At 38.3% G+C, this 16,945-nt stretch overlaps 1 protein-coding gene across 4 annotated transcripts; it reads left to right on the forward strand.

The window, feature by feature from the left end:
- The first annotated feature begins 3,110 nt into the window (after positions 1 to 3,110).
- rfk (riboflavin kinase) lies at positions 3,111 to 13,701 on the forward strand. 4 transcript variants are annotated; one of them, XR_005991893.1, is made up of 6 exons: positions 3,111 to 3,657; positions 7,300 to 7,451; positions 8,867 to 8,969; positions 9,079 to 9,319; positions 9,949 to 10,055; positions 13,557 to 13,698. XR_005991893.1 is itself a non-coding variant. In XM_041787308.1 (4 exons), the coding sequence occupies exons 1-4, from the start codon at positions 3,576 to 3,578 to the stop codon at positions 9,249 to 9,251; spliced, it is 510 nt and encodes a 169-aa protein (XP_041643242.1). In that variant the 5' UTR covers positions 3,111 to 3,575; the 3' UTR covers positions 9,252 to 13,701. The 4 variants fall into 4 exon arrangements, 1 of the variants encoding a protein (XP_041643242.1); XR_005991891.1 differs by having other exon boundaries at positions 9,949 to 13,701; XR_005991892.1 differs by having other exon boundaries at positions 9,079 to 10,055; positions 13,557 to 13,699.
- The last annotated feature ends 3,244 nt before the right edge of the window (positions 13,702 to 16,945 follow it).

Raw genomic sequence — 16,945 nt, forward strand, 5'->3', positions numbered from 1 at the left:
ACAAATTTAAGTCCTTAAGACACACTTTAAAGTGTAATATAATATAATATAATATAACATAACACCCTTATACGCACATGCTCACAGTCTTACGGTGCAGGCCTGAGTCATCTGATGCACCAAAAGAATTTTATGGAAAATCAATTCTTTGGCATTCAGTAAACTTAATTGCACATTTATAGTCTCTCTCCAGAGCTCACATGTAGACACAGAGCCCTATTGAAATACTGTGGCATTTTCATTTTCAGCTAAAAATTAGCATGCCTTTAAAATAGCCCAGTGATTTATCACTAAAGGATTTTCTTATCTTTTTGTTTTCTGGCCCTTGGATTTTATTCTATTTTTTCAAGCTGTAACAAATCAAAAGTTCATTCTGCACTGAAGCTGCTCTGATAGTCACAGGATAACATTACTTTTAGAGACTGTTCCAACAGAGCATGATTAAAGGCTAGGGGAGGGGTAAATAAAGGACTTTATGAGAAAATCTGAGACCAGAAGATAAATCAAGACTCCCCAACATTTATAACAAGAAGTTAGTCCTTGGTTATACTTATTGCCTGAAAAATCCACACAGTGCATCCCAACCTATTGTCTTTTTGCAGCATACGTTCTGATGAGGCTGTTTATGGAACTTGAGGACTATGCTTGTGTCGCCCTCTTGTGGTCCAAATCAGGTCAAAGTCAGAAAAAATGCAAACAAAAACAGAAAGTACATACCTGGGCAGAGTACTGTCGTAGGGAATTCTAGGTGATTGTAATAACATTTTCCCATTTTTTTCATATAAAATACATGGAATGTTTTCTTTTTACTTAATGGGAGTCCAACAAATACATTTAGGTTGCATTTATTAGAGTTTGCAGGTTTTGGAATAATTTGCACATTAGCTTTAAGTGAGAGTCTGTGGAAATCAAATACACAGTTGCTCACAGTTCCGGTCAAATATAAGCCAACATATTGGTGAGATTAGACCCCACTATATGGTCTCATTTTCCCTCTAGTTCGGGTTATCTGAACAACCCAACATTCAGGAAATATTTCATTCAACATGAGGGTTATATTCCACCCTTTATATTGGTAACAATATGCAACCCATCAGTAGGTTATATTTGGTACATATAGGTCATCTCAGACTCTCTCCCTTAGAGCCCCCTGCTTTTATCTAAAAATAGCTGAGTCCACACAAGACCCACAAAAATTTAAAAAAGGGATACAATGCTCTCAAAAAAAATTACAGATTTCAATTGTTCCATCCATAAAACCCCAGTGAAATCAGTTCTTGAAATCAGTACTTGTTTTGCCAAGAGACCTTTGTGTAAACAGTTTGACAACGATTTGACCTGATTTTAGTTTAAATTTCCAAGCCTAATTTTGACAACCTAAGCGCAGACAACCCCCTCCCCTTCAAACATAATTGGAGCATCAACATAAGAGAAAATATTTAATGAATTTTATATGTACTATGTGACCAACACTACGGATTAATATTTGACCCAATATATAAGTTATATCTGACCCAAATAAATAGGTATAACATGAACAAAAATGTAGTTTAAGTCTCCCTTCAGTTTGGGTAATATGAAAAACTCAAGGTATAGGTAATATTTGACCAAGAAATATGGTTAAATCCACCCCTGGTGATGTGAACAGCTCAAAATCAATGTGGAATTTATACTCATCATAGAGGTAATATTTGACCCATTATATGGGGATTATGCAAACAGATAAGGTATTATGTCACCTAACATATAGATAATGTTTGACTCCACATATAGGTGATATATCATCTAAGATATTGAAAATGTTTGACTTAACATGCAGGTACTGTTTGACTAAACATATATGTAAAATGTCACCCAACATTTAGGTTAATTTTTTACTTAAAATATAGTTAACATGTAATTCAACATAGGGATAGTACTGAACTCAAATGATGGGTAATAAGTAACCATAAGATTTGGATAAAATTTCTCCCATAATGAACCAATATATGGGTAATATGTGGCAATATATATATGGATAATATTTGACTCAACATACAGGTATTAAGTGACCCAACATATGGGTTATGTTTCATTTACCGCATACTGTATGTAATGTGTAGCCCAGCATATGGGTAATATGTTACTCAACATAGGTCCCAAAATATTGGCAAAATTTGACTCAACATATAGACAACATGTGACCCAATGTAAAGGTAATATTAGACGCAAAAATATGGATAAATTCCCCCTTCTTGAGGCACAGATTGCCTGGTGGTTGGATTGTGCCCCATGCACACAGGCAGCCTGGGTCTGAGTCCAGCCTGTGTCTCTTTCACTGCATGCTGTCTCATCCTTTCTGTTTCTGTCTACTCTCTGATGAAGGCATAAAAAGCCCCCAAATAAAGCCTTGAAAACATTTTGTTTAGATGGGATATGGGCAATATGACGGAGCATGTGAATATAACATTTTACTGACAAATAAGGTTAAATTCACCCTGAGAAATGTGAACAATTTAACATGTGTGTAATATTTGATTAAAAAAAAAAAAAAAACATTCCCCTCTAGTTTGGGTAATGTAAATACAGCCAAGTGTTAAAAGACAATCATCAAGTGGGTAAAAAGACATCACCTAGACTCTGGTAAAGCCAACCCAGCATGTGCTTGCTTCCAAAATGACACAGGGATAGGGTAAAGTTTGGTTTTTGTTTAATAAAGCATTAAACTGAGTGTACTGAATAGGTAGCCTACTAGGCAAAGCAGCTCCTAGGAAGATACAATTTAAAATAAATAGATAAATAAATACCAATCCAAGCAATAAAGGGTAATTTATTGTCCTTAATTACCACAAATGTCAAGCAAGCGTCTGTACACTGTCAAAATAGCACAAATAAACATATTTGGGCAGTTTTAGCAATGTGAATGTGTTTTTTCTTGTGTTAATTAAAACCAAGAAAGTACTAAATACAGGGTGCCTAGTGCTTCCAGGTTTCACAGTCAGTATAGATGAACTACAGAATTATCAAAATTTTGAAAATATGGTAACGTGACGCAACAATTGTAACTGTTAAAATTCCGACACCACTTGAAGGCAACATATGACTCTCGGCCCGCTTTGCTCACGCGTTCAGTGACGTCAGCAGAAACGTTGCGGACGTAGATGTGTACAACACATGTAATATTGCCGGTGGGTCTCTGAGAGCACCAGAGCTTCATTTTTCATCGCCACAGTGCGAGTGGACCTCAGAGAAAGAGTCATCTTTCTGGTATTGTACTACCACAGCCTTTGGATGAAGCCGCTGTAGGAAAAGAGAATCTCTAATGACGCTATCAGTAATTAGCTTAGCTAGCATAGCTGGTGTACTTTTACTATCCCTGCTCGTTGGGTAACATTTACCTTTATCCAGCTGGAGCAAGAAGAGCCAGCCAGGTGAAGCCATAGCTTAATACAAGGACGGACTTCGAACTTTAACAGACCTGTTTTGTGAGCTAACACAGAGCTGTTGGCTGATTCAAACTACTTCCTCCTTGTGTCGTTCGAGGTCATTCTGTAGCGTCTATCTAAGGATAGCCAGTGGTTATCTGGAAAGGAGCCATGAAGAGCCTTCCGTATTTCTGCCGGGGAGAGGTCATTAGAGGTTTCGGAAGAGGAAGCAAAGAACTGGGAATTCCCACGGGTGAGTTAACAATGTCCTTTTAATCAGTATGAATACGCAGCTAACTTACAACCTAGCTTACGTAGTCATCGTTAGTTACGTCTGAATCGGTCTTATCAGTGCTTAGCGAGACAGCCAGAGTATGATTAGATCATAATAAAAAGCAGCGTGTAGTTATGATCTTATTTGAGATTCTTTGTATTCTTGTAAGGACGTGTTTACTATTCATCATCAGTCTTTGCCGGTGTTGCCGTTTGAAAAGTGACCGTGTCAGCTGGTGACGTTCCGCCGTATGCGTCTGTGGTGGCTGTGCTTACTACATATGTAGCACTCACAGCACTTAACAATACAAGGTGAAAGTATGGTTAACCGTTATGTATGCGGTGGAAATCTACTCAAAGAGGCCTTGGTGACGACTTCAGTTTTCATCATCTTTTGTAATTATGACGAAGTCTGCGGTTAACATGGTCACTTGTTAAACCGGTTAGAGGTTGAACTATGTACTGTCACTGAACAGAATAGACGACGTCAGGATTTTACGCAACGAGCTCGCATCCTTTTTGACCGCGGTGACTTGAGTACGATAACGTTAATGAAATTTAACGGATGTTAAGTGCGTTATTGGTACATGAAACGTAGTCTTAAAAGTGAGCAATTCGACATGAGGAAAATTATTTCATAATTACATTACCTGATAATGTATAGCTTTAAAGAGGGAAATTCTTCTGTGGAGTACATTAAAAGATAAGATAATCAACTCCATAAGAAAAACAGTACGCATTAGGGATGCACTAATACCACATTTTTCCAGTCCTAGTACGACTACAAGTACTTACATTTGGGTGCTCACCAATACCGAGTACAAATATGAGTACTTTATGTAACTGAAAATTTCTTAAAATTTCAAAAATGTGTTGTGTTTTCATCAGATGTTCTTCATCTCACCTCTTGACAGTTTCTCAGTGTATAGTTTTCATTTTCCTCTACTTTTGTCATATAACTGCGTTGCAATCCGCCAGCAAAACCTAGTCCAGAGAAAATTGCTCCCTCTCTACTCAATCGAAGCAGCTGGACTGCCAGCGCTCTGGTTCAGCTCTGGCAAAACCAAGAAGCGCAACTCTGCTTCGCTTCACTAGATTTAAGCTGCAGGTCTGTTTTCGGCACTGGTCACTGACAAACCACGTCAATACTCACAGAGCACATCAATTCAAACAGCTGGACAAGTGTGCAAAGTATCTGGTCAACTTCAAAATACAACACAATGCACTGACTCCCAGTTGGAAATCATTGCTATATCAACATTACATCTCAGTCTGCTGCACAAACAAAGGTCATCAGGACTTCAGGGGTCACAGATACAACAGCAACACTGATGAGGAAAAGTTAACTTTTTTTTTTTTTTTAAGATTTATTTTGGGCATTTTTGTGCTTTTATTTGACAGAGGAGGACAGTGGATAGAGTCGGAAACAGGGATGAGAGCGGTGGATAGACATGCGGTAAAGGGCCTCAGGCAGGATTCGAACCTGGGCCGTCCGCGTACATGGGGCACGCGCCTTAACCACTCAGGCCACCTGCGCCCCGAAAAGTTAACTTTTGAGATGGAAAACCACAGAATTTTAATTGAAACCACAGATTCTTTGTTGCCAACATTAACCTTTTCACTACATAATGTATTCACCCATGGCGAAAGCAATAAAATCAAGGAATCATGTCAAAATTAATAGCAAATCAACCCCAAACAGGTAAAACAATCCTCTGTTGACATAGTATTCCTGCGTGGACTTGCAGTTCCCCCTTGATTTCTGCCCTCTCGTTTTAAACCGATCAGGTCCGGCTGCATTTCACTGCACTATGATCACACTCCCAGCATGCAAGGTTGCATGCAAGGTTGCTTGTCTTTAGTTGGAACAAAACTCTGGTGCTGCAGTGCACGGCGCAGCCAGTTCATGTAGAATTTATTGTTGACATGCTGTAAAATGATACCAAGTACAGTGTCGGCCATGTACAAGGGCTGGGGTTTGGTATTGGCACCCATACCTGATATTGGTGTCTGTGCATCTCTAGTGAACATAAACTTCAATAAATCATTCATCTTTATGAGGTTTAGGCCTTGTCCACACGGAGACGAAAACAATATATCTCCGTTATGTTTAGAGAAAGCTTTCCGTAAATATGGGATTGTTTCAGAAAATGTCTGTGAAGGCACGGAACCACTGAAAACGACTGGAAACGCTGTAGTATATATGCCAAGCCTGTATGTGGCGCTGTATTGCTGCCACGGAAATGCACCGAAAGAGAGAAGAAGATCACATAAAACTGACACAAACTTTCTTCTAGTTGCCCTCCTGGTTGTTCTCCGTTTTGGATGTAAGAGCATCTGCTGTATGCTGTTCTTTGTGGTGGTAAAGGGGTTTCCGTGTGGATGAAATGCAGATAGGACAGAAAACTTTTGTGTACACTCCTGAATTCGTCTCTGTGTGGATGGGGCCTGATATACCAAGATACTGTGCCTACAATGGAACCAGAAAAAGTTATACTGTATGTTTCCAGTGTTAACCAGTTTTGATTAACATGGTTTTACTCTTGATATCATACTAGTATGTATTTCTAGAAACGATACACGGTATTTAAATCTATGCATAAGGCTGCCAAAGATGAAAAAGACACTTGTGAGGACCCTTTAAAAATAGAAACCAACAGCTTCAGTTGCCTTGAAGTTAAACATGTCAGAATTTTTGATACTATCCAATCCCAAATGTTTAAAATCAATATGATCAGATAGTGCTGAACTAAAACAACAACAATGTATTGGCATTGTATTTGTGTGATTAAGACAGTATGCAGGATTTTTGCTTTCAGTTTCTGGTAATTAAAACAAGAAGTCAGCCAATACTGGGTATCAAGGACTTCTGTTTTTTTTTTGTTTTTTGGTATGAAAATTGATATCAAAATAAATTCAACTTGAATTGCGTAAATGTAAAAATAAACTATCATGACAAACCTTTAATTAAAAGATTTTTTTAATTGATTATTTTAATCCGAAGAATATGGAGCTAGGAGGTTTCAAAAAGTGATGACCATGTCGGGGTGGCAATTTTCTTACAAATTTGAAATTTTGTTGATGACTTAAAGCTGTCAGCATTAATGCATGTGATGCGGTTAAGCATAATTAGTGAATTGTTTTTTTTTACTGCATGCTTTATTGCCGTTTTTAGCACACTTTAAGTCACTGCCACCTCTCCCTGCTGCCACAGTGATGTAAAATAAACCCACCACTGCTCCTTAATGTCTCATTTCACTTTTAAAAAACTCAGCTCAGTGGACAAGTCAAGTCATCTGCAGCGTGTGTTATCAAACATTTACCTTTTCTACCGTTTCCTTATTTTCCTTTTCAATAGTTAAGTTCATGTCATAATCTGAGCTATCCTGATTTTCCTTGTTTTCTTTTAAAGAAAGTACAAAAATCCAAAAAAAGGGTTTTAAATGTCAAAAGGTGACAAAAAGGAGATTAATGGTGATTTGCGTTTGAAGTTCTGTGATGAATCATGGTTAAAGACAACCCTCGGATTAGTTCTTGCCTTACAGTTTTATGTTTTTACTATGAAGTTGACTAATTACAGTTCACAACTTTGTTTTTCTCTTTGTCTTTCTCCATTTTCCAGCCAATTTTCCTGACTCTGTGGTGGACCATCTTCCAGCAGATATCAGCACTGGGATCTACTATGGCTGGGCCTGTGTTGGTAATGGTGATGTCTACAAAATGGTGATGAGCATTGGCTGGAACCCTTACTATAAAAACACCAAGAAATCCATGGTTAGTACAAGAAAGCGCAGCATTCACTGATTCTTTTAGTAAAAGAAAGAAAGAAAGAAGGAAGAAATTTTACTCAAAAAGAAAGCACAGCTACTAATACTAGTACTACTATTAATAATGATTGTGGTAATAATAGCTTAAGATTATTATAGTGCCCTTCTATGGACCCAAGCATACTTTACACAAGAGTAGAAGAAGTAACACACAAACACAGGACAAAAGAAAAGAAATTATTCTGTAGATGGAGGAAGAAAAGCAGGATGGCAAGTAAATTATGGGTGTTTTCACACCTCTAGTCTGGCTGATCTGGTCTTAATCATAGACCAGCTTGTTGTTTTTTAAGTTTGGTCTGTGTTCACATGGAGATTTTAACAGGCGGACCAAATTATCCACTTATGTGCAAGGAAAATGCTCTGTAATTGGGTGGAATTTCATGTGGTTTATGAATGCTTTTGCAAAATACATGGGTATACAACTCTGATTCTTTGACCCAAGACAAAAACACATGAAACTAATAATTCTGAGTCACAGAATATATAATAAATCAAATGACTGAGGAGACAGTATATCAAATGATTGAAATAAATGCAACACCATTACCAAATTACCTTTTTCACAAACAGCTGCACTTAAATAGTAACAGCAGAAGATGACATTTTAAAGGAGAGATCCAAAAACAGCCAGTCTGTTTAAAGAGGAACTTGCTGAGTATGCATTGCAGCATAGTGTGGGTCTGTTGTGTTTAATGATTGATGTTGGATCACAATATTTCTCCCAAACAAACTTACTAAGTACATTTGCTTGCTTGAGAGTGATATCCATGTAGTGTGGGAAACAGCAGCCTTACAAGAGTAAGAAAACGACCATGCGTACAATTGTTTCTAAAGATCCTTTAGGCTCTGTGCTTTTTGCTAAACCAGCTTCCAAACCCACTTGAACATATGTTAAAAATCACAAAGTATCATTGAGTTAGGTCAGATTGAAGTTGGTTCATTTTCTCACTAAAAATGAATGAACAGCACTAGAGTCCAAATGAAAGTGCACAGACACCCACCTTTTCAAGCAGTCTTGATCCAGTTGTTTGATTCATCAAAGTTCAACTGATAGATTTCAGACCAGCATAAAGGATCCAAACAGGTTAGGTGTACAAGAGCCCTACATAGCCTGTACTGGAAGTAAAGATGAAATCACAAGCCCACGTCTTTCCCCACAGCTTTTGCTATAAATCATATATCTCACAACAAGGCTGAATATTTGTATTCAAAAGTGATTAGCCACCCATTGAAACTGGCACTTACTTGATGTGACCCTTCAGTGCACATGAATGCTGTTGGTTTAACATTTGATATCATGACATGACTACTTGATGGATGCATGCAACTGCCTTATGATGTTGTTTTTTTGTCGTTGTTTAGGAGACACATATTATTCACACATTCAAAGAGGACTTCTATGGGGAGATTCTCAGTGTAGTGATGGTGGGCTACATCCGCCCGGAGAGAAGCTTCGACTCACTTGGTACGACTATAGCTCATATAATTCTCTCTCAAACAACTATTTTTCTTTGTTTCAAACCTCTGACGCTCACTTTGCCCTCTCTGATCTCTAACATTTTCATGTCCTTCAGAGGCCCTCATTACGGCTATAAACAACGACATTGAGGAGGCAAAGGTCAAACTGGATCTTCCCGAGCATCTCAAACTGAAAAACGACAACTTCTTCACCAGCCCCCCCAGCTCGTCTGCAGATCTGCCCCCCAACAAGGCATCCACATCTCAGACTATTATGAACGGTCACTGACAGCTGGCTGTGACTGCAGCACATAAACACACAACCACAACAACACAGAGGTTTCTATGAATACACAGGTGCGTGCAAACTCATTAAAATGCACAGCCTTGTTTGAGATCTCTCAGCTGTCACCATGGCTGCACATGGACTGACTATAACCAACCAATCTTTTTTTTATACCAGTTTTATTTATTTTTGCTGCTTCATTTCCTGTACGGCCATCATTTGATAGATTATGTTAATTTTTGTAAAATAATACCAGATTGCCTCTTTAACAGCACAACTCAGCATGAATCTCCTGGGCGTCACTGTTCCCTCTGCTTATTAGAATTCTTTTAGGTGAGAAAACAGGATTCGGGATGATAGTGGCCACAAAGTAAAAGTTATGATCATTTAAATAACATAAGTAGACTGTAAACTTGACCCTGTGATCACCACAGAGGAAAGTTGTCAAACTTTTTAATACTTCTTTACTTTTTTTGAAACCACATTGTGTCAATGATACACTATCCATTATTTTTTTTTACATCCAAAAGTACTGAAAATGAACTAAGTTAGAACAAAATCAGATATACAGTTGTATTTCCAACCCAAAGCAGCCATGACGTGAGAGAGCAGAAGCACTACACTTCCTCTGAGGAACTATTTTATTTAGGGTATTGATCATTTTCAGGAAATGTTGTTTATTTTGTGTGTCATTGCATAGACCAGTTTGGAGTAGATGTCGGGATTACGTTTCAACAGCTGCGCACACATACTGGTGGCAGAAAGACAGCGGCAGCAAGTGGAGAGAAACGCAGAGAAGCAAATCAGGTACCTGGTATAAGGGAGTCAATGTCTTATGTTGCCATAGGATGTCAGAATTGGAATGCAAAACAACAAAAGTCCAGTCTAAAATAGTCTTTAAAGCAGAACAAAGATGTTAATGGTTGTTTATAAAGTAGCAGAAGCTGTATTTATAGTTATTTAAATGTTTTTTGTATCAAACATTACGCAACTAATCAACAGAGTCCACTGTAATCCAGCCATACAAGCACAACTCACCACCAGTATGTAGTTGTTTGGCTTGTTTTGTCTCATAAAGCTATATTTATGTCCTTGCTGCTGTCTAGGTGTTACAGTTTAAATAGCGACTGTGTTACCTGGTGACTTTCAGCGAAATGTAGTTGTGGTTGTTGTTACAACGGATGTTAAATTTGGAAGTTTCCTCACAAATGTCTTTGTGAAGTTTTGTTTTAGGCATACTATATATGATGAGTATTTTTGACCTTTTTTAAGATAAAAGGACACTAAACAAATAACTGTAATGACAAAAAACAAGATCCACAGAGACAGTCGACATTACGCCATAGTTTGGGGAAGGACTTCCTAAGAGTCCTTTTGCTGAGCCTGCAACGCTGCAAATGCATGGATTTGAAACTCAGATGCTAATGCTAACCAACAATCAACAGAGGTGGAGGTGTTAAAAACTTATCAGAAATGATTGATGTCCATATGCTATAAAAGGCTGAGCACATTTAATAAGTCATTCTGTCATCGCCAGATATTTCTTCCTGCATGGTTAAATTGCATGGTAAGAGATAAAATTGCATCCTCTGGGGATATGATGAATTAGAGTTCATATAAACTAGTCCAACATTAATGGTACTCCTGAATATTGTTTGGATAAGGAGTCAGAATGTTAAAGTGACATGTCATAAACTACTGACACAGACTTTTGGATTTTGAGTTCCACAGTTGAACAAAGCTTGTTCTCCCACCAGACGGCTTGCAGCCACAATGTCCTCCTGTTACCTCTGTACTCCCTTTGGGTAAATATAAAACAAAAAAATCAAAGATCTGGATTCAAAGTTTGTTTGTAGAGCAGAAGGCCATGCACGCAGCAGCTCTTTAGCGTTGTGATGCCAACTCTATTTCTGTTAATACGTCTTTATAATTGCTCACGCATTCATTATGGCAGTGTAATGTTTGTTTGGCATCAGGCTCTGTCTTCGTCTCTCCTCTCAGATTTATTTTACATGCAGAATTTGAGCAGTGATAACATCTTATGCCCCCTGTCAGAGCCTACAGGTGGATGCTAGGGTGGAGGGGGGTTAAACGTGAGAGCGGAGTGCTGCTTCAGGACAAAGAGCAGAGCAGAGGAAGAGACCAGGAATCTTGCAGGTTGAGTAGTCCTCCAAATTAGGAGACCGTGATTTTGATGCATGTCAGGTGTGAATCATTAAAATTGGGTATGACTGTCTGAACTATCTTGCAGGCGTCACTCTGTCTCGTAGAAAGTCGCCACTTAACACGGTCACTCATTATACTGTTAACACTAGGCAGTAAATTTGTCTTTACCACACAGAAACAACCTGACACATCTTGGTATTTAGTGTCAGTATAGACGCTGAGCGTCTCCACAGGGTTTACAAAGATGTCCGCCCACTGTAACTTTGTTAGATTGTTGACTCACTGAGCAGACGGTGAGTCCATCTCAGGAAATCTCAACCAGTCTAAAAGACTCATCACTGTAAAACAACTTGTCTGCTGACAAACTATTAAGATAATTGAATAAGATATTCAGGTAGTCCAGAACTTTCTGGTGTGAACTGACTTTCTGCCACCAGTTAGGCTCCGCCCACTAAATACACCTCACTGTATAAAGTTACAGAAACAGTCTATAACGGTGTCAAATTTCAGTTTGTGTTCAGCCACCCTTTTTAACGTGAAGATAAGAAGTCAACATTTATCACTTATGGGTGTCTAGGAGGTCATTTTATTGTTGCCTTATCAAAACTGGCATCGATATTGCTTGACTTAACCAGTATAGTCATAAAATTCTGGTATTGTGACAACTCTACAGTCTAGCCATGCTTCTTTTTCTGCAGCCATCTCTTTCTGGTCAGAGAGAACGTCTGGGCATTATTATCTGTAACAGAACACCGCCTGCAGTGTTAAGAGGAATTTATGCAACAATGTGGCTTAATGCAAGGCATCTGTGTGCAGACAAGGAGATTAAATCTGGAAATGATATAACTGTAATGTTGTTAAAGTATTCTTGCTTCCTCCTTTCATTTTCCTCTTGAGGAATTTTAATCAGCCCTTTACTGTGTATCACTGCCCTCAAAGTGAATGATTATATGATCTGGAAGATTAGATTTGCTTTATTTTATTACATTATCTTAATTTCTTTTAGACCGAAATTGTGTAATAATTAGTGGTGTGCTTAATTATCCAGTGATATTCGTGTGAAAATATCTTAAATGAATACTTTTTAAGATGATTTTCATGTGTGTCCTCTGAATTTCAAGAGGAGTTGTGTTTCTCCTTCCCCTTTCTACCATTAAAAGTTTTTAAATGGTTATAAAAGTGTAGATGATCCAAGAATTACTAAAACAGAGTGTCCTGGCATGTTCTTATGCAGGACTGTTACTTCTTAATTTCTTGCCTTTCATTAACAACAGCTTTTCTGATGCTCAGACCTGTAGTTCACCAGCGTCTGTGTTTGTTACAGAGAGTAAAACATTACTAGATAAGATAAAATCAGTCCTCACACGGCTCCTGCTGTCTGCTCTGATAGTTACAAAGGGCAAAAGTCCTGCGGTGTTAAAACGTGACTTTAAACTGTAAACATATAAAAGGATGATCATGCAGAAGTAGAAAAGCCCTGCTATATATCTGCTATCTTCATAGACATTACAGCTGTTCTTTCATCTCAAACACACCACACTCGACACATCTGTAAGCTGCTCTGAGAGCCTCTATTTTTTTAGTTCTGCTTGTGTACTTGTGCTTATTTAACTTTTACAGAGTATGAACAAAAGATCTTTAACTAGAAATGTCTAAAGTCCTGTGAAGCCCTGTAAATAATTGTTTTTAATAATTATATCTCTATATAAAAGTCTAGCTGAGTGATTTTTGCAGTTGAAGTTTGGATTGTGTTTTAAAATGTTTAAGGGGTGAAAGATATGGCTGCAACTTAAAAGTGTTGACACTTGTCATGCAATAGCTGCTGTAATCCTTTCCAAAGAAAATGTCTATTTTGACCTCTTCAGCCACGTTGGTTTCTTGACTGATGGAAGAAAAAGGGTTGACGTTATGTAAATGTATAAAAATGGTGTGTTGATGCCTATGAAAGAATGAAGAAGCACTGCAGGAAGCTGTACTTTACTATAACTATACACTGACTGATACAGATAACTTTCCTTGCAACATTATCCATTACTTTTGTTGTCTAGAGCACTTAAGAAACCTCACTGTACCTTTGATTTTGCTTCCTCAAAGATAGGAAGGATGTTTTCATCACACTTTTGTCTCGCTGCAATATTACAGCATGGTTCGAGAGTTTTCCACGGTCATCGTTAAAGTTCATCTAGTTCATCAGGGACCAGGGTTACTGCATGTGAAGTTAAAGTTCAGCTCATCTTTTATGTCTTCATTCTTCTGTCAAACATGATTTTAACAAATAAATAGTTTTATCAAACTACACTGGTCAGTCATTATTTCCTGATGTCAGTTGCAAACATGTGCTTATTCATTCATAACATTTAACTGAATCACATGCTAGTTTAATACTGTGAATAGATGTCCATCCTTCAAAAACACTGTATTATCAAAGACTAAAACCTGGAAATTCCCTTCAAACGGCCTCTCATGAACCTTGTGATCCATGCTCTTGTTAAATCACACCTTAGTAAAAATCAAGTTTTCTGAGCTGTTCATGTCAACGGCAGACGTCCTTGAGTTAATGTTTCGTCTCTTCGAGTCCAGAGTGAGATAACACTGAACTGAACCTGTTTGCTTCGCACTCAGGGTAAAGGTTTAAACACAACAGTGTTTAAACAAACAATTTACCAAGACAGTCTAGCTGCAGACCTCCACTCTTGCAAGCTCCACTCTGAGATCTGAGATCCCCTCCACCGTCAGAAGGATGTGACACCAGGATATGAATATTTGCTTAGCTTTAGCTTAGGTTTAGCATTTTAATATCAACTGGTTCGGTTTAGGGGCACCTCATTGGGGTAGGTGTATATTCACTACGCCAGGCCGTGCAGTAGCAGACCCCAACACCTACAGGCTTCCGCTTCACATTTAAGGAGCCGTTAAGCCGAATGACAGTGGAGGTCTGTAGCTGGACCCCTCTCCCTTAATGAGTAATTGGAAACATGATCGAACCAGGAGGCAGGACAGAACAAAAGTGCTTAAAATGCATTCAGTCAGGAACACTCATCATACATTTAATCATTTTATTGCAAAATGGGTGTAAAGTTTTACTCTGCTCAAAAGATGCTCCGTGAGTTTGTCAAGCAGCCTGCTTTGACTTTCCAGGGAGTACAGAAACCCCCATATGTATAGATACATTTATGACAATATGTATTGACTACAATAAAATAAGTGTGAAAGCAAATAATCCATAGTAGCACGAATGTGAATATGAGGGTGAAACAAGCTTTATGCTATAAAGGAGGAGGCTGGGGTGGAGGAGGTTAAGCTTTACCAGCAACGTGGCAAGATTCGCTGTTTCTCACTGGTGAACCAGTCTTGCAAAACTCCAGTCTGAACCGTTTGGGCCCTGTTAGAAAGTGACAGGGCCAATCAGCGACGAAGGGCAGCACTTTCAGGCGCGGCGGAGTTGTGCCGTAAGCAAGGAGCAACAAGAGGCAGATGTAATTATGGTGGAAGAGCTTAGCATGGATGCTGTTAAAGTGCCAGTTTTATCAGAACTTGCCTACATTTCTTTGTTACAAGAAGAACAAAGAACAGAAGTGAGTTGATTTCTTTTCAACAACGACAAATGTTGTGTACTGACGTGTCTACAGTCAAAATGGCTCGCGTTATCCTTTCGTAGCTGCACACGTGGTTGCGGCTACGTCATGTGTTTTGTTGCTCATAGTGGCCTGTAAAGATGTGACAGAACGTTCATCCAATCACACTCCGAGTTTTTTTCAATTCCTCTGCCCTTTTTCAAACGCTTGGTATTGAAGGTTTTCTAGATGGATGTGTGAAACAAAAGTGAATTTAAATCTGATTGAGATGCTATGGCATGGCCTTAAACATGCTGGAAAAATGGACCTTTCTCAAGTCCTTTTTATCTCAGGTGGGGTTTATGTCTTTTACAGCACTGTGTACAGGCTGCCTATTGAAATCTGAACATTGTCTTAACTGTCCAAAAACATTGGCAATGTTTCTGTGCCCAAACATTGCAGTTGTATGTTTGCAACCTAAGACAGTTTGAAAGATTTTACTTGTATTTTTTATTATTTAAAACAAGAAATCACCCAGTATTTGGTGCCTCAGACTTTTGTCATGTCAATTTTAAAACTCTGGCATCTTTACAACCTGTAGTGCAGAGAGGAGTCATTTTCATTTACAATACATGATGGGAAGCAAGCAGGATTGCTTTTTATCTTAGCCAGGTGAACAACCCAGAAGTCAAAACACTGGAAAAGAGAATATTTGCAGCACAGTCCAGATAAATTACTTCTCAGACCTTTTTGCCATGTCTTTGGAGGAAATTAAACATTCACAGACATATGGAGGTCAGCATTTCACTGGAGCCAAAGCAAAAAGAAACAACTTAGTAAAAGTGATCTACCCAAAGTATCCTTGGTTACAGATCAGTTTGTGCTTTAATGTTCTTCAGTCAGCCATAACATGACCACTGACAGGTATCAGTTTGTCCTCCATGCTTTGGAAGCATGTTAAATGGGTGAGGATGTAAGTGACTTTGACAGGAACTCAATTTTGATGGTTAGATGAAGTCAGGGCATTTCTTTTACTACAGATCTTGCTGTGTGTTCAGTCTGCAGCAGTCAGTACAAAAGAGGTTTAAGGAAAAGAAACTGATGATCCAATAACAGGATCATGAGTGATCAAAGTCAGCATTGTCAGATTCAACAGAAATAAAACTGGGCCAGACAGTTTTATCCAAGACAGTCTGGCTGTAGACCTTTCATCTCTGACCGCCCCTCTTGCAGACCGTTCATATGAGGCGCCATCTGTCATAACGTAAGTGCCTTAATGAAATGGGGTTTTTTTGTTTGTTTTTTGTAAATTCACTTTAATTCAGAAACAAAGTCTGGCAGTTACATCCATGAAATAACCATATTGCAAGCATTTCTTAAATAAAACAGAAAAAAGGTCGAAGGTCAAAACTGGGATTAATTAATGTATAGACCCATTTCAGATGTACACTTTAGCTTCATTAGGTTTAGCTAAAACTAACATAGCTATGATAGCTACATAGTTAATGTAACCATGTAAGCCAGTGTAGCTATGTTAGCTTTAGCAATATCAGCTCCAGGAAGTCTAGCTAATGCTAATGTAGTTACACGTAGATAAGATGGTTGGATAAAAAGCTTAGTTAGCTTTTGCAAATGTATCACAAGCTAAAGTAGTTTTGTTAGCTTTGGCTTGCTCACAGATATGTAGCTATTTTACATAAATAAAATATGGGTTTATAAGATTTTTAAAATTTAAAAGGCATACAGTCTTCAGCTAACCTTCACAGCTTATGTAGCTGTAGTAGCTTTGTTTGCTTTAATTTTAGCTAAGTTGGCTGTGTTAGAGTGTTTTCATGGAGGATAAGGATTTTTCTGTAAGCAGACTGTTTACTTGGCTTAATTAAACATTTTGTAATTAGGTTTTTCAGGTCAGGTGTTTGACCTTTAACTTTAGGTATTCTCACCCTTAACTTAACCCTTACCTCAACACTATCCAGA

The sequence above is a fragment of the Cheilinus undulatus genome, linkage group 5 (assembly GCF_018320785.1).
Source record: "Cheilinus undulatus linkage group 5, ASM1832078v1, whole genome shotgun sequence".
NCBI lineage: Eukaryota > Metazoa > Chordata > Actinopteri > Labriformes > Labridae > Cheilinus > Cheilinus undulatus.